Consider the following 17,760-nt stretch of genomic DNA (forward strand, 5'->3'; position numbering starts at 1 on the left):
CAGGTCAGCCCTTAGTTATGCTGTCATAGCACCAGACTGCTGGGGGTTAGTGTCTACTCGTGTCATTGTATATATCCAGGAATATGTGCCTGAGGATAGTTGTCATGAAATCAATATTAAATCAAAGTTTTCCTTAATGACCACAGCTGGCATGAGTTCTCCAAAGCTGCCTGCTGTCTCAGGATCTGTCTCCAAAAAGAACCAGGGAGCGCTAACATGTTATGTTCTAGACTGATGAAGAAAATGCACATTAAACATAGTATAAACTCACTATGTTAAGTAATGTGAAGAGGATGCCTTTAGCTCCTATTGGGTTGGTTCCTTGATCAGTGCAATACAGAATCATTCATCTGGTTTGATGTAATGTCCTTAAAACACGTCAAAATGAGGCTCTGTAGTCTGTGTGGCCTCCACATGCCTGTATGACCTCACTACAACACCTGGGCATGCTCCTGATGAAGTGGCAGATGGTCTCCTGATGGATCTAACTCCCAGACTCCAGGACTAAAGCATCTGCCAACTCCTGTACAGTCTGTGGTGCAGTTGGTGGATGGAGTGAGACGTGATGTCCCAGATGTCCTCAAATGGATTCAGATCTGGGGAATGGGCGGGTCAGTCCACAGCATCAATGCCTTCGTCTTGCACGAACTGCTGACACACTCCACCCACATGAGGTCTAGCGCTGTCTTGCATTAGGAGGAACCCGGGGCCACCCGCATCAGCATATAGTCTCACAAGGGGTCTGAGGATCTAATTTCAGCACCTAATGGCAGTCAGGCTACCTCTGCCGAGCACACGGGGGGCTGTGCGGTCCCCCAAAGAAATGCCACCCACACCATTAGTCACCCACTGCCCAACCATCATGCTGGTGGATGTTTCAGGCAGCAGAAGGTTCTCCAATATGTCTCCAGACTCTGTCACAAGTACTTAGTGTGAACTTGCTTTCATCTGTGAAGAGCACAGGGCGCCAGTGGCAAAGTTGCCAAGCTTGGTGTTCTCTGGCAAATGCCAAACATCCTGCACGGTGTTGGGCTGTAAGCACAACCCCCACCTGTGGACGTCGAGCCCTCATACCACCCTCATGGAGTCAGTATCTGACCGTTTGAGCAGACGTGCATATTTGTGGCCTGCTGGAGGTCATTTTGCACAGCTCTGGCCTTTCTTTCCTACCCCACAGTACCTTTCCTTATCTTTTGTTTCCTACTCTTTTACTTAGTCTTTGATCACGGTTGTCTTTCTAGATAATTAATGTCATTTGTTCTGGGGCGAGTCACTGGCTCGGGTGCATTCTGGGACTGTCAGTTCACCAGTGTGCTGGCATGCTTCTTAACAAACACACCACTACAGCAAACATCTCAGTTGTACTTGTTGATTTCTTCAACAAAACACTGAACAAAACATGTCCTTGTGAGTGTGCTGCCTGGTGCTTTTACATTTTGTGGTAATTTGAGCAGCCCAGAAAGCATCCCATGAATTCAATTATGTTATTGTATCTGAACATGTACACGAGTCATTAAATTAGATGGGAAAGAATGATTCAGGGTAAACAACTGCACCAAGGGAATTACATTTTTCTTCTCAACATGTAAAATGTCTGTTGATAAGCAATTTCTGAAACAGACATTATAAAAATCACATTAAACAGATGTGATTAACTTTTTATTCTAGCAAACATAACATCAATGATGACACAATCAGTCTTCATCAGAAGTGCTCAAATCACTCTCATCGTCTGGAACGTCCTCCTCCTCCTCTGAGTCCATTTCCAGGAGTGGTTGGTGGCTGAGGATTCTCTTGTACACGTCCTTTACTTTGAGCGTTTCAGCTTTCAGTTCACTTTGTTTTTAAACCAGGCTATGGAGTCCTTTCTGTGCATCCTCCGACATGCCAACAAGGGAGGCTGTAAAAACAACAAAACTATTAAATATAAGTAAAACAAACAAACAAACCTCACCTCATAAACACAAGGAATTAGGATCATGTAATAAACTTTTTTTAAGGGAGAAGGCAGTGTTAGCTAGCAACCCAAATATAGGTAAAAGATCCAGTAAGACTTTAGCATCTGCTATTATTTTCAATCAATTCATCACCAAATGTATAAATAAATAAAAGATGTGCTTACAGTCTGAGGAGATTGTCCCCAACACCACAGATCGCATTTGCAACACTGTCCAGTGATGCTGCATCTCCCTGCAAAGGATCATCTCCTCCTCTCTCAGGCGCCTCACAGCCATCACCTTCTCAAAGACCTTTCTCTTTGTCCGGAGGTCAGCAGCAGCTGCAGTTTAACAACATCAGATGGGAAAACATAGCAGCATATTATGATTCAAGAACAAAACATTCAACTGCTGCTCAGATACTGGGAGTTTGTTTAAAAAGGATATTTAGAAATCAAGAGCTTACGTTCACTTGTGCTCTGCCAGGGCCAAACGTCGCTCTGCATGAGGGCATCACTGGATACGATTTGCTTTGTTGCTTGTTTCCTTGTTGTAGTCGTCAACAGCAGCCGCCAAGCGTTTCTTCTCATCTAAGATGACCTTGTGAATTCTGTGTCGCCTCTTGTTGCTATCTGTAAATAATCATAAAAAGGAACACCTTCACATAATGCATATATTTACATTTTAATCTACACTCATCAATTCGTTTGCTAGAACAAATCACATCCAGCTTAAACAAACCTGGATCTGATTTTATTCTGTTTACAAAGTAGCTGTACAAGCTGTACAAACTGAGCATCAAACGGTCCGTTTCAAAGAAACTGTGACACCATTTTGTCTGTAAAGACTTTGTGTTCGCACTCTGATGATGACGACAAGCTCCTCTACTCGTGCCTGCAACGCTCCAAGGCTGCCATCAGTTTGATCCGTTTCTAAGTGAGAGGAATATTAATCAGAACACAGGATGAGTAACAGTCACCAAACTACAGTGGACTCTGTAATCACTGACTTGATGATATTCATTATAAGACATCTGGAGCCTTCATGTGCTGCATTATCATGAGATAACAAGTATGTTGGTGTTCAGCTTTATAAAACCAACTAGTACGACATCACTTCAACCCAGGTCCAATCCAATTTGATCAAACGCAACAACTCTGCCATCAATTCTGCTTTTACAAGCTTATTTTTCATTGTTTGTTGACACTGTCAGAAAGATCTTAACTCTAAGTTCTTTAATGAGGCCATGGTGGGTCCTGTTGTTATACACGAGTGCATTATATTGAGACTCACCTTCAGCCCATTGCTGCAGTGTGTCGTCATCCACACCCAGCTCATTTCTGCTCGCATTCAGGCTCTCCACTTGTTCTCTAAGGATCCTTATGATCTAAGAATACATTAATAAATGTCATTCATATGGACATTTTTAGAGTACTGGTGTTTCCCCCCCATTACCACACACATTAAAATGGGTGTTGAAAAAATGACCTTTAGATATCTCTGGCTCAAAGTGCGGCCCAGTTGTTCCACTTTCCTTTTGTTCCAGCCCAAAGCCAGGAGGCTCAGCATGTCTGTTCGCCCTGCATTTCAGTTAGTATACAAATAAGAATGAATGAGCAGGAGACTGAGTGGAATCTCACACACAGACACACACCTGCTTTAGACATGTACTTCGTTGTGATGGCCGCCCTAGACAGGAAACTGTTTACTTGTTCCACCTCTTCTCCAACTGTAGAACCGGCCCCATCCTGAAATGCACCTCCCCATTTGATCTATAGAAAGGAGGTCACAATACATGACTGCTGAATTCATTCAACCTTATAACAAAATGTCTTAAACGTATCCAAGCCTACAAGCTGCAGTATACCTCGCACATCCAAGTGTGAGCTACTCAAAATGAAGTACACATTAAGATAAAGTCAAGTAAATAGTATTACGACAACACCAAGAGAAAAACAAAATAAATATCCACCCATCCAAATATGTATCCACACACACACACGTATGAGTATATGGTTATGGCGTTAACGTCATTTTAACAAGATTAACGCTGACAGCACTGATATATATGTGTATCTTACATCATTTGTGTGTCTCTGGATGTATTTCACAAACTCAGCAACTTCCTCATCTTTCTCAATGAAGACACCTTCAAAGTTCCCCTGCTCTGAAGTGCTGAACGAACACGGTGACAGTTGTTTGAAAAGAAACATCAAAATACAATTTTTGTACAAATCCATATTTGATTTATGTACACAATGCATAACGTACCTTGCATTTGATTGAAAGCGATAAAGCTTGCAGTTTCCATCAACTGAGACGGCGAGCATGTCTGGAGTGCAGGCAGGGCAGCTAAAGCATGGCTCCTTGCACATCCTGTCCACCTCACACTTTACAGCACTCCACTCCAAGAAACTTTTGCTGAAGGCATCAGCTGATATTCGGCCAGTCTTTTAAGTAGAGGACAAACAACAGAATATTCACGGACAGTCATCATAAACATTGATTTGCACAATTTCCTTAAACTTGACAAATTTAGAAACTCACCCTTCCAAAATGGGCTGTTCGTTCATCCAGCACTTTGACAAAGGCCTTAAGTGACATCCCTGCTGCAGCTTCTTAATGTCATAGAAAGACTGAAAGACATCCATTGAAAACAGGGTGCAGAAATTTAAGGTGCCAGGCCAATATCCACCACCCTGGAAGTCCTTAACTGAGGGGGACCACATTAGGCCACAGCTGGTGCAGCTCACCACTGGCAGTGCAAGGTTATAACGGCCTTTAGGAAGGATAAAGAGAAATCCAGTCATGGCTCAACAAAGACATTCATTTTTTCCCATGTTGTTTTCAAAGCGGTCTGGTAAATCCAAATGACCTTTGACAGGTGCCCACATATACTGCGGGCCGAGGGTAATTCAAAACAATGTAGCAATGTACAATTTGCACTAAAACCTGCAAACACATCTATTGTGTATGTACTGTGTGACAAAAGAGCAACTTACTGAAGGAAACTGTTTCCAGGGCCTACTCCGTGGATCGGCTTCCTCCGAGGCGTGGACGTCTATCAGCAGAGAATGTACCTTCACCTATCAGCAGAGAATGTCCCTTAGTCTGTAACACAGTCAAATATATTCTCAAGTAATATTCAAGCATGCCATTCAGCGTGTTAGTACGAGCAGCTCGGGAGCAGCTTGGGAGAACAAGAAAACAGAGACTGCTTTAGATTGTCTTCCCAAAGTGACTCAACTTTATTCACAAGTACAACAGTTTATATAGAGGGTAAAATTCATGAGACAGCAGATTATCAGTTTAAACCAGTACAGACCAAGATAAGGCAGCGTCTTCCTGCCCTTGGGTGAAGAAGCATCCTTTGTGTAGTTTATTAGTTCAGCTACAATTGTGATTATCTCAGCGACATATTTTCAAGGCACAAAACGAAGAGTTCTTACATTAGTGAAATCTGAAACAAACCATTTGGCCTTCAACAGGCGTCTAAAAGATTAAGAAACTAATGTAGCTGAGGGAGTGATCTCTGTGGTATTTCAACCTTGTACCAGCCTGTGATTCTCACACATCAATTCTTGGGTCAAAGAGAAAAATAACTAAAACAAAGGGGCCTTATTGAATGACAGAGTTTTCCTGCATAATGTCACTATAAAACAATATCCAGTAAATGCTCCCATGGTACTAAAATACCTAACAGTTCCCCTCTTTTATTATTTTTTAAAATAATAACTCAAATAGAAAGGAAAAATCACAAATGTAATAACATAATATAAAAAGCAAATCATAAAATGTAATAGTTCACAACCTAATGTTCAATATACACATCAGGAACATCATTGGTAACATCTGGCACATCCTCAGGATCAATTTGTGCTAATTGCAAATACATTGAAGTAGCTGTACTGGTAGCTATACGGGTTATCATTGAGCGTACACAGGGTATCACACAACAGGCAATAATCATCAAAAACAAAATAATACATGCTACAACTGTTACAAAGGCTACAATGAGTTCCTTCCATTTTCCAAACGTGTCCTGCATCCACTTGTCTAGCCACTGACCGTGACCTGTATTGGCTCTTAGTTCTATCTGCAATGCTTCAAGTTTATTCATAGCTTGTGTAAATGAACCGTTAGGGGCGGTATTATTGGGAATAAAAGTACAACAAAAATCTTCAAACATAGCACAAACACCTCCTTTCTCAGCTAACAGCATATCTAAGGCCATTCTATTTTGCATGGTCATTAAGGAGGCAGCAGACATCTGTTCTCCTAGGGCTTTAAGGGCCGTATTGGTCAAATTAGTAAGTCTTTGCTGATTGTAATAAACATAATTGATCCAGCCTACATTTTTGTTTACCTGTATCCACGGTAGTATTGAGACAAACCCTGCTGATATTTCTCCTTGTGCCTTTAATTCATTTGGTATCCCGCGTGGAACTCCTATAGCATCTATGTAAACGTTATGTGAATAAGCGGAGCGTTCCGTCCGTCTGCTGGATACAGGCAGATCCGAGGTTTGTTGTATCAGTAGTTCTTGAGCTAAAGTTACTAGACCGCAGGTACCGGTCCAATTAACAGGTAAGGCTAATCTAAGAGTATTATTGCACATCCAATAAGCATGTGGGATTGGTCTGGTCAGGCGCGAAGCCGTAAAGCCTTTTAATATGCCTCCCCAGTACGAGTCGTTTAGTGTGTTGGGCGAATGCAGGATTGTTGAGTTATCTGAATGCGTACTTATATATGCATATATATAAGAAAACATATGTTTATATTGTGTCCTGTCAACACTCGCTGCTAGCCATGTTTCGTTACAGCGTGCTCCTGGAGAGTCAGAAAAGAACGTATAGTTTTGTGTGTCATAATTTATGTTTTCAAGTTTTGGTCGGTGTATGCATGTCATCAAAATATTTGGGTGATGGCGCACCTGTGTTGGGGGCGAAAGAGGTTCAGTGCGGTCTTCGGGGCGCTTCATTTGGTTGCAGGGGTGGGTAGAATCATTAATCATGCTAACATCCTTACTAGAGACTTGTGCTGTGTATATGAATAAACAATCTAAAGGACTTAGTTCTACTCGCAGCGCTTCAATCAGGGTTACCGTTAAGGGCCCCTTTTTATCATCTTTGAATAGCATCTTTGTTAAGGGAAAACCTGAAATTGGATATCCCACTATGACCTGTTCTGGATTACCCTTTGAACAGACATAACAGTTACTGTTTCCTAAGTCACGAGCGGCTGTTCTGGCATTGTCATACCAGGCGTTAGTTCCTGTTCTAGGGGGTGCATAAGATGGTTTATTGGTGGTGTCTGTGTTGCTTTCTACTGATTTTAGAGAACGTGACGAGTGTACTAGGTGGGTGTCTTGCCAAGTGGAGCATGAGGTATTGTCAGCAAAATGTGGCTTGCAGAAACGTGAACAGGGTTGCACTTTACAATACGAAATAGTAAATAAAAATCCTAAGATTAATGCAGTAGATATGATTAATAACCTAAATATATAAAAAAGACAGTTCTTTAGTCGTCTCCTGGCCTGGTCCCAGGTTCGAGAGATGACAATGGGCATTTCATTTTCTCCATTATCAGGATGAAACGAGTCTATCTTTATCAGGTTAGACATTGTGTGGTACTCTAGGCTTTCTGTTCCTGCTGGATGTTCGAGTACCTTGTTGTTGTTCAGGCGGGGGATCAAAGGGCTTTCTGAGTCTTGGCTCTTTCAGGCGTTGTGTGTTAATCAGTGATTGTGTGTGTGTAGGTGGATTGGATCCGGGCGCTGGCTCGCCTGAGTCGTCATCTATAGGTGTATTGAATCCGGGCGCTGGCTCGCCTGAGACGTCATCTACTTGATCCGACGCCTTAGGTGGTTTGGTGGGGCTGGTCTTAACCCTGCTGGCATGAATCCACTGAGGTTGTCCGTCTGTTAGGATGCTGGTTCTCGTCACTGCAAGTACAGTCTGGGGGCTGGAACACGCGGCCTCCCCGAGTGCCCTTGGTTTTAGCGACTTTACCAACACCGCATCTCCTGGTTTCCACGGATGGGTTGGATCTATGGAAGGGAGAGGCTGAGAGAGACAAACTTTCTGATAGTTATTATTCAGTGTTTCTACCAGGTTATGAACATAGTCAGACAATGCAGTGTCTATGTCCCCTTCCAATAGCGGTGCCCCTCTGGAGGCTGACCATGGTGTTGGAAACGGTCTTCCCATGATTATTTCAAATGGAGATAATTTGGTTGCTGCGGATGGAGTCATTCTAATCTCGCAGAGGATTTGAGGAAGTAGTTTGATCCAGGTCATTCCTGTTTCTATCATTGCTTTAGTCAGGCGATTTTTTATGGTCCTATTCATTCTTTCTACAACTCCTGAACTCTGAGGATGGTATGGCACATGATATTTCCAGTCTATTGCTAGAGTTTTAGCACACTTTTGAATTACTTCTGATGTGAATGAAGGTCCTCTATCACTGTTAATTTGGTGAGGTATTCCGAATCTGGGTATTATTTCATTGCACAACTTTTGACAGACTACTTCTGCAGTTTCTTTTGATGTTGGATAAGCTTCTACCCATTTACTAAATTGGTCCACTATTACCAGTAAGTACTTGATGCTTCCTTGTGCTGGCATGTGTGTAAAATCAATTTGTAATGTATGAAATGGGAAATCTGGTTGTGGTAAATGCTGATGTTTTGCTTTTGGTTTTCCTACATTAGTTCGTGCACATGTTAGACAGGTTGCTAATATGCGTTTTACTGCGTGTGATGTTTTCTTGATTACAAATCTTGATTTTATTGCTCCTATTACCCCTCTTTGTCCGACATGACTCACACCGTGAAAATGGCGGACAAGGATTGGCAGTAGTGAAGATGGGAGGGCAATCAAACCCTCAAGGTTTTTGTATAAGCCGTCTCTGTTATCTAAGGTACAATCATTACTTTCCCAGTAAGTGTAATCTAAGGCAGAGGCTTGCTCTTGTATGAATTTTAGGTCAACATTTGTTTCTAAATAGTCTGGGAGCGTGACAAGTGGCAGCTGTAAAGGCAAAGATAATACTTCCCTTCTGGGTGGTTGCTGTGAGGCAGCAGCTGCTTTCGCGGTTACGTCTGCAAGAGCATTTCCCACTGCTTCGTCTGTGTCAGCCGTGCTGTGCCCCTTCGTTTTAACAACTGCAATTGCCGATGGCAGCTGTATAGCCTGCAAAAGTCTTTGAACAAGGTCAGAATTAGCGATCGATTTTCCATCAGCAGATCTAAATCCTCTTTGTCTCCACAATGTGCCAAAGTCATGCACCACACCGAATGCATAACGGCTATCAGTGTAAATTGTTACCCGCTTATCCACATGTAACTCACAGGCGCGTATTAAAGCCATGAGTTCTGCTTTTTCTGCTGAGTGAAATGGTAATGAGTGAGCCTCTAGTATGATGTCAGGCAATGTCACCACCGAATAGCCACAAAGAAATAAGTTGTCATTTGGTTTTGAACAGGACCCGTCCACATAAACAATGACTGAGTCTGGGATTGGTGTCTGCTCTAAGTCTGGGCGTGGTGCTGTGGATTCCTGTATACGTGTCATACAATCATGATCGTCAGGGTCGTCTGAACCATCCTGTCGGTCAGAGGAACACAGCATACGAATGAGTAAGTGTGCTGGCGAATTGGGTGTGCTGCTTGCTTTTATAGTGAGATTTGCTGTTGAAGTTAGTGTAGCTTCATAACCTGAGCGACGTTGTGCGGTCATGTGTTGTGTAGTTATGTTTGCTAGAATGGTCGTGACCTGGTGATTGGTGTGTAGAATAGTGTCATGTGAGAGTGTGAGCTTCTCGCAGTCCCTTATCATGATAGAGCAAGCTGCTACTGCTCTCAGGCAGGCCGGCATCCCCTGAACTACTGCTGGCAGCACCTTTGAGTAGAAGGCTACTGGACGGTAGCCACAGCCATGCTCTTGGGCCAATACACCTGCACAGGTTGTGCCGTTCTCTGTGACGTACAGGTGGAACGGTAAGTGGTAGTCAGGCAGACCCAAACAAGGGGCGGAGGTCAGCGCTCCCTGTAATGCATTGAAAGAGGCAGTCATTTCTGTGGACCACAGTATTCGAGGAGGCTTGTCTTTTTTGCAGCATTCACGCAGAATGTGGTCATGAAAAGAACAGTCTGGTATCCACTGTCTGCAATAGTTCACCATGCCTAGGAAAGACAGCATTTCTTTCTGTGTAGTGGGCTTAGGGACAGAGGTCACAGCTTTGACCCTGTCTGTAGTCATAGAACGTTGTCCGTGAGACAGTGTGAATCCCAAATATTGAACAGAAGTCTGACAGTACTGCATTTTCTTTGCTGATGCTTTGTGGCCAGTCTGTTGGAGGTGCTGGAGTAGCATGTGTGTGGCAGTTTGACATAGTTTTTCACTTTCAGCACAGAGGAGGAGATCATCTACATACTGGATCAGAGTACAGCCCTCTGGAGGAGTGAAGCCGTCCAGGGTAGCACGTACTACCATTGAGAAAGCCGCAGGGCTGTCTACCATGCCTTGGGGTAAGCGAGTCCATGTGTACTGCTTATCTCTATGTGTAAAAGCAAATATCGGCTGTGTGTCTATATGCACAGGTACTGAGAAAAAGGCGGAGCACAAATCCACCACAGTAAAATGTGTAGCTGTTGCTGGAATAGATGTCAGTATGCTGGGAACATCTGGGACAATAGGTGGCAGAGGCTTAATGACTGCATTAACTTGCCTTAAGTCTTGTGTGAAACGCCATACGCCAGGTTTGTTAGGCTTTGGCACAGGATTGACAGGAGTGTTATATGGAGATACTGTGGGCTTTATTACTCCAGCTGTTAATAAATCTCCTATGATGATGTCTAAGGCTGCGGCTTTTTCAGCGGAAATGGGATATTGCTTGACATATACCGGCTTGTTGTTTTTCAGCTGAGCATGATAAGGTGTACAGTCAATAAATCCTACATCATTCTCACCTCTTGACCATAATGTCATGTTTTGATATTCAGCTGGCAATGTGACAGCAGAGATAGTACAGTGTATGGGGTAGGTTAGATCTATGTGTTGACATGGTGCAGTGATGTCATAGCCTATGTCTGAGTTATGTGACAAAACCACTGTTTGGCCTTCACTGGTGTGAGCAGTTATCATGTTGTTGAACAGTGTGAGAGAAACAAATATGTGGCTTCCAGGCATGGGGCTACCTGGTAACGGTGTTTGCACATGTTTTTGACACAGAGTGTGACGTGGGATACCAGTCAGATGGATATTGAGTTCATTCTCCGCTGAGGCGTCCAGCTGACACAGAGGATGTTCCTTCTCCATGGTGTCGGTGCATAGGGCAGAGAAAACATAGCTGTTATCAGTATCTGCAAACATTTCACCCTTTGTGTTAAATGAAATACACAAGTTCATTTTTGCCATTAAATCTCTGCCTAATAGATTCACAGGCGAGTTTGGAATAATTATGAATGGATGATATGTAATTTCATCTGGTTTTGGGCCCCAGCGTGTTTTTAGAGAATGAGTTTTGGGGCATTGCACTAGAGTTCCGTTTATTCCCATGGTGTTGATGCACACAGAGGAAACAGGCCCATTATAGAATTTTCCAGACAGTGAACTTTTAGTGGCTCCACTGTCAACTAAAAAGGAATAAATCTTTTCACCTATCTCTATATCTAACATGGGCAAGCTTTCTGTGTTACGGGACAATTGCAAATGCAGCATCGTGTGTAGTGCTTCACACTGTCCCTCATCTTCACCTGGGCCTCCCTATTGTCGGTCCAGTCTTTCGTTATCATATGGGTGGGGATTAAAATGTGGATTATAAGGTTGCTGCCTAAGTGCAAAGGGGCCATTATTTTGATGTGATTCCTGTCTGCGTTGCCAGTTACCTTGTCTGTAAGAGCTCTGCTTACGCCTAGTGGCAGGAGCTGGTCCTGTGTTTTGTGGTTGAGATCTACCTGCTGCTGATTTGCATTCCCTCCTCCAGTGTCCTATTATTCCACAATAAAAACATACGTCTCCACTCCTATCTCTCCTTCTGAAATCTCCCTGCTGCGCTTGTTGAGGGGACGGGGCCCCTGCATACATCATTTTTTCACTTTCCTCTGAGCCTTCAACATCAAAATTCAACATCATCTTAACACTTTTAGCCTTCGTGCTGTTGGGGAAAAGATCTGCACCAGCTTTTGTTTTGACAAGTGTGATAAAGTTCTTTATTTTCATGTCATAGAGATTATCAGTGGCAGTCAGCTTCAATAGTTGTGAACATTCTGGATGAATATTGTTTAAGAATGTTGTTATGAAAATCTGATCATTTCCTCCTTCAGGCATGCATGCCTCATTAGTCCAGCAGTGTGTGAAACGTTTCATAAACACTAGAATGGATTCATCTGGCTTTTGCTTACACATGGTTACTGCATTTAAATCAATTTTATCTCTAGACATTGTGAGCAGAAATCTCTTTAGATTTTGAAAAAAGGCTGTGATTTTGTCATCATTTATCCACAAAAACGAGGTGGTGTTGGCTGCTTGGTCATTTTTAGGGTCTAGTTCCTCTACTTCTTCAATAAGCTGAGATTCAGTCACACCTGGAATTCGTTGACATAATATATATCTATAGTCAGGCCCACCCAAGTGGTGGTATCTGGTACTTCTCTGTAATGCAGAAACAAAGGCTGTAGGATTTTGTAGAGGATCGGGAAGTTCTTTAATGGTTGCTGCTAACTCTGAAATTTTAGGGGGTTGAATGCAACACATGTCCCCTATTATCATGAACGGGAGGGAGGTGCTGACGTCATTAAATTGTGATCCCTGCTTTTCTTTATAACGGGTGTTTTTGTGGGGGCCCTCTTGAGTTTTTTCCTCTTTTTTCTGCTTTAAGTAGTTCCTTATTAAATTTCTGGTGTTAGTTATTGCTTTTGGCACAGTCAAACCATTCGCTACTCTAGTGTGGCGCTGAACATGATTATCTATGACAGAAACGGCTTCCTGCAGTTCAGCTTCCGTTCGTTCAGTTAAAGGATCTTTCATGATTTCCTCACACTCTGTCATTAACTGTTTTGTTTGCTTTTTATGTTCCTGTAACTCTCTTTCTCGTTCAGTGTATTCTCGTTCCTGTCTTTGATCTAGGTTAAACCAGTCATCTTCTTCTGATTTAGATGTCATTTCAGTGCCTTCCTCACTCCTTTGGGATTCTGCTGTTAAATCAGGATATACGCGCTGATGACGTGCAGCCGCCGCAGCAGCTATTAATTCTGTTTTTTCATCATAAGGCGGCGGAGCCGTAGGTTGAACGGATGGGCATATAAGGCTAGTTTTTTCTGCAGTGGATTTACTAGAGCCTGCACTGGCTTGATTTAAAGCATTTACGTCTGGCTCGGGTCCTTTTTTCCATAGTGGTAGCATGCGATTGGTCACATCACGACATTCTATCATATATTTTTTACAGGACTTTTTAATCAGCCTACTTTTCTTATCACAAATAGTATTTAACATTTCTACTGACCTGTTTTCTGGCGATAATCGTTCGGGATAGGGCTCCGGAAATACATTAGGATGCATTAAAGTTATAGTTCTTAAGTTCGAGACGAAATCAGTCACGTAAGCACTTCCGCATGTCCTGGATACGTAATCATGGAAGTCTTCATTGATTCGCGAGCGTGGGTTAAACGTAACCGGAAGTGGGAGTCGTACTGAGCCGCTATTTGTGATTTTATATTTTATTTTTTTCGGTTTTACAGTTAATTTTGATTTTTTATCGGACCCGTCTAAGGTCTTTGAATTATTCTGACCCATGGTCAGTGATTTCCAGAGGGGTTTAGACGCTTTGAAGGATTTAAGTTAGTTTTTATTTTTGCTGTGGCACACCTGAGGTTACTTGATTTTTTTGCTAGCAATTTTATGTTTTTAGTGAGCAACTTCTCACTTTTTAACGAGCAACTTCTCGTTTTATGACCCCAGGCAACTTCCTGTGTCCTTTCTGCTGGTGAGCAACTTCTTAGTTTATGACAGCAGGCAACTTCCTGTGTCCTTTCTGCTTTTATTTTACAAAACAACAGGCAACTTCCTGTGTTTCTATGTGGGCCACTAAAGAAGGCTCCTCAGTGTATCCCACTTGTTACTATGTGGGCCACTGAAGAAGGCCTCGTCAGCGTATCCCGTTTCTATGTGGATCACTGAGAAAGGCATAACACAGTCTTATAAAATAAAAAGACAAGTGCCTACCTTCGTCAGGATCCCACTTCTGACACCAAAATTGAAGGAAACTGTTTCCAGGGCCTACTCCGTGGATCGGCTTCCTCCGAGGCGTGGACGTCTATCAGCAGAGAATGTACCTTCACCTATCAGCAGAGAATGTCCCTTAGTCTGTAACACAGTCAAATATATTCTCAAGTAATATTCAAGCATGCCATTCAGCGTGTTAGTACGAGCAGCTCGGGAGCAGCTTGGGAGAACAAGAAAACAGAGACTGCTTTAGATTGTCTTCCCAAAGTGACTCAACTTTATTCACAAGTACAACAGTTTATATAGAGGGTAAAATTCATGAGACAGCAGATTATCAGTTTAAACCAGTACAGACCAAGATAAGGCAGCGTCTTCCTGCCCTTGGGTGAAGAAGCATCCTTTGTGTAGTTTATTAGTTCAGCTACAATTGTGATTATCTCAGCGACATATTTTCAAGGCACAAAACGAAGAGTTCTTACATTAGTGAAATCTGAAACAAACCATTTGGCCTTCAACAGGCGTCTAAAAGATTAAGAAACTAATGTAGCTGAGGGAGTGATCTCTGTGGTATTTCAACCTTGTACCAGCCTGTGATTCTCACACATCAATTCTTGGGTCAAAGAGAAAAATAACTAAAACAAAGGGGCCTTATTGAATGACAGAGTTTTCCTGCATAATGTCACTATAAAACAATATCCAGTAAATGCTCCCATGGTACTAAAATACCTAACACTTACCATTTATGGTTACAAGAGCCACAATTGCACCGGGTGAAACCTCAACGTTACCTGCTGGGCAGTCACACACAGTCTGGTCTTTGCACAGGCAACAGCCGAACTAACATTAAAAACACACAATATATATAAAAAGAATTGGAAATTAAATGATACACAATAAATATACAATAACAGCACACACTCATAGTACATAGCAATAAATGCATAAGACTTAAAAACCGTACATATTGGATTGTGAAACTCTGATGAAGGCTGCAAAAACCCTCCTGTTACTGCCTCTCTGCTGTGCAGGACAAAGCGTGTGTGAACTGCAATATCACAGTCAGCACAAAGGAATGGAAGAGGCAGGCAGTCCAGACACCTCACAACTACTTGTTTGCCACACTGACACACACGGTGTGACTGTGGATCCAGAGTAGCTAACATATTGTCTATAAGACAAGGCCTGGCCTCTTTCCACTTTAGCAAGGACACCATGTTTCTGATCGCCCAGTGAGTAGCAGCTGACTCAGACAACGTCTCACAAGTCATGGCTGCGTCCTCTTCTCCATCCTCCAACAACTGAAGGAGCTCCTGACGAAGCACCTCAGTTCCACACACTAACAGAAAAAAAATAAAGAAACTCTTCCACAAAGTGAAAAACACTCTAGGCAGTATGTTTCTTAGGACTGCACAAAAGCCCTGCCTAACTCAACTATAACAACAAATATAAAAGTAAAGGAATCACAATATATACAAGAAGGTAAAGTACCTTTTGTTGGGTTGACACTGGCAACATAACTAGGTTCTTCACGTGGACACTGATGCTGATCTGCAGACACTGGGGGGAAAAAGAGATTGAAGAATATTTACTTACTGAAATTCTTTGGTGAAAACAAGTTGTGAGATAAAATCAATGGTTGTGAGAACACTGACCACGTGGCAACTAGTACTTCGACTGGATGATGGTCTTTGAGGAATAAAATCTCCCTGTCTGTCAAGGGCGGCATCACTTACATTTTGATTAGATACCTTGAGTTTGTAAATGATCAGATTACATAATTGGAATACAATGTATCCAATTCAGGGTTGCAGGAGGATGAAGCCTATCCCAGCTGATACAGGACAAAGACAGGCTGCCAGTTTATTGCAGGGCTAACACGATATGTGTAACAGAAAATCCACTTAAATGTTTGATATTTCTTATAATAATCATAATTATGACTATTATTTAAAGGTTTCTTTAAATAATACATTTTGATTTTTTATAACCTCTAAAATATAAACCTGAGCTGTTTCAGATTCTGACCTCTGACCTCACTGCAGCTCCCTCTTGGAAGTACGTCTGCTTCTTGTCTTCCCCCAGTGATGACCGCCTGCCCTTGATATCACGTACTGTACCTGAGGAACAAAAAAGGACAAACACTTGCCTTCATTTAAGAAGTACATTCATACAGAGGTAATCTATGGAAACACACTAGTTCACCCTTTGGGAGAAATCAGTTCCTGTGAAACATTTCTGTAAATGAACATCATGTGGAGAATGAATGAAATGAGTTCTTCAGGTGACTCAGCAGTCCCACACTGACAAATGAAATCTAGTTAAACTATTAAGCATATTTTCTCTTCTGAAATCTGTGTTAAACAACAACAAACATAAATTAGTAACAAAAATACAGCTGAGTAGAGGCTTTACAAACCACCAGCAGCCATAATGCTAAATTTTAATCTTCAAATGTTTCTGAGCCGTCTTCAACCTGCTTTTAACACATTAAAGTCCCACAGTCAATGCAGCCTGACTCAATCCTAGATGTTCAGCACACAGAGACACAGAGGTGCCGTTTAAAGTTTAGTGATAACCTGAGTCACTGATCATTTGCAGTATTACAGAGTCTGGCAGTCTTTGCATGATGTCCACGTCACTGTGAGTTTCTAGCTGACTCTCAGGTGTGACAGGTGTGCCAGCAGGAAAGAGTAATAATAACCTGCATCCTGAGGTTTGTCATGCAGGATTAAAGCAGCCAGGCTTTGTTCACACAGCTAGGATTGTATTTTACACTGACCCTGGGTCAGTATAAGTATCATACAGTTTAAACGAAGCACTGAAACTTGCACATATTTATTACAGATGCACTGAAGCTAATCGAGATATTTGCTGTCAGTCTGTGGCTGCGATTAAACACTTTACTGGAAACTTTATTAACTAGTAACTTCATCAGTCATGACAGAAGCTAATATTTCTGTGCTAACATCGTTTAAACAGTAACAGCTTTCCTCCAATATAAGCTAACGTTTACACCGTAACTTTAAGCTAGCACCATAAAGACGGTAAAACACGTAATAACATCTACAAATGCATCTTAAAGCTGTTATATTAGCACTCGGTGTATTACTAACATAACCACATTAACATTACTGACACTCGCAGACTTTTAATAGTCATTCTATAAATGCTGTCCGTTTAAATGGTCTTACCTGGTGGTCCATATGGTCCATAAGTGAAGCAGAGGGAGCCTGACCATGCGTCACACGTTTGACGAGTTGGGAGTGAGAACGTGTTGGGCTATAAGGAACACACTCACTTCCTGAGCCCTGGGCAATAAGAGACGTTTTGTGTTTTATGATTTATTGATATGTTTGATCCTTTCTGAGCTGCGTTAATGAAGCAGTCATTAGAGCACCATGTCCGCTAGAATAGTTCTGTAGTTTGATGCTTGAGTCGTTGCAGACTTGTTGAAACTCCCTCACCCGTCAAAGCAGCGTCTTTGTTATTCGCGTCCAGCAGATGGCAGTGTTTCACTGTCTGACGGCTGTCTGAAGCTTCAGCTGGATTATCCGTTTAAATGAGATCGTTTTATAAAACTTACAACAACAGGCCTGAAC

General features: G+C 42.3%; 1 protein-coding gene across 1 annotated transcript; it reads right to left on the reverse strand.

The window, feature by feature from the left end:
• Window positions 1-3,770: 3,770 nt before the first annotated feature.
• LOC147336379 (uncharacterized) lies at window positions 3,771-17,536 on the reverse strand. The gene is made up of 8 exons (XM_086286183.1): window positions 17,353-17,536; window positions 13,443-16,278; window positions 8,872-11,248; window positions 7,723-7,986; window positions 4,485-4,555; window positions 4,209-4,387; window positions 4,019-4,112; window positions 3,771-3,824 (listed from the first exon to the last, which is right to left on the reverse strand). Exons 3-8 carry the CDS (start codon window positions 11,126-11,128, stop codon window positions 3,771-3,773), a joined length of 2,919 nt encoding a protein of 972 aa, XP_086142309.1. The 5' UTR covers window positions 11,129-11,248; window positions 13,443-16,278; window positions 17,353-17,536.
• Window positions 17,537-17,760: the final 224 nt, after the last annotated feature.

This window comes from Aulonocara sp. 'chitande type north' Nkhata Bay, linkage group LG3, assembly GCF_057382095.1.
Source record: "Aulonocara sp. 'chitande type north' Nkhata Bay isolate Kocher_YH1m ecotype deep benthic linkage group LG3, A_spYH_male_GT1.1, whole genome shotgun sequence".
Lineage (NCBI taxonomy): Eukaryota > Metazoa > Chordata > Actinopteri > Cichliformes > Cichlidae > Aulonocara > Aulonocara sp. 'chitande type north' Nkhata Bay.

Bases quoted from the DNA above. Each gene is read 5' to 3' on its own strand.
- LOC147336379 (XM_086286183.1), bottom strand. From the start codon at position 11,128: ATGCCTGGAAGCCACATATTTGTTTCTCTCACACTGTTCAACAACATG. The intron at 7,987-8,871 runs GTAATGATTGTA...TCCCTTCCATAG, and splicing joins AGATTACACTTACTGGGAAA to ATCCAACCCATCCGTGGAAA. The intron at 3,825-4,018 runs GTAAGATACACA...CATTTTGAGTAG, and splicing joins TCCAGAGACACACAAATGAT to CTCACACTTGGATGTGCGAG.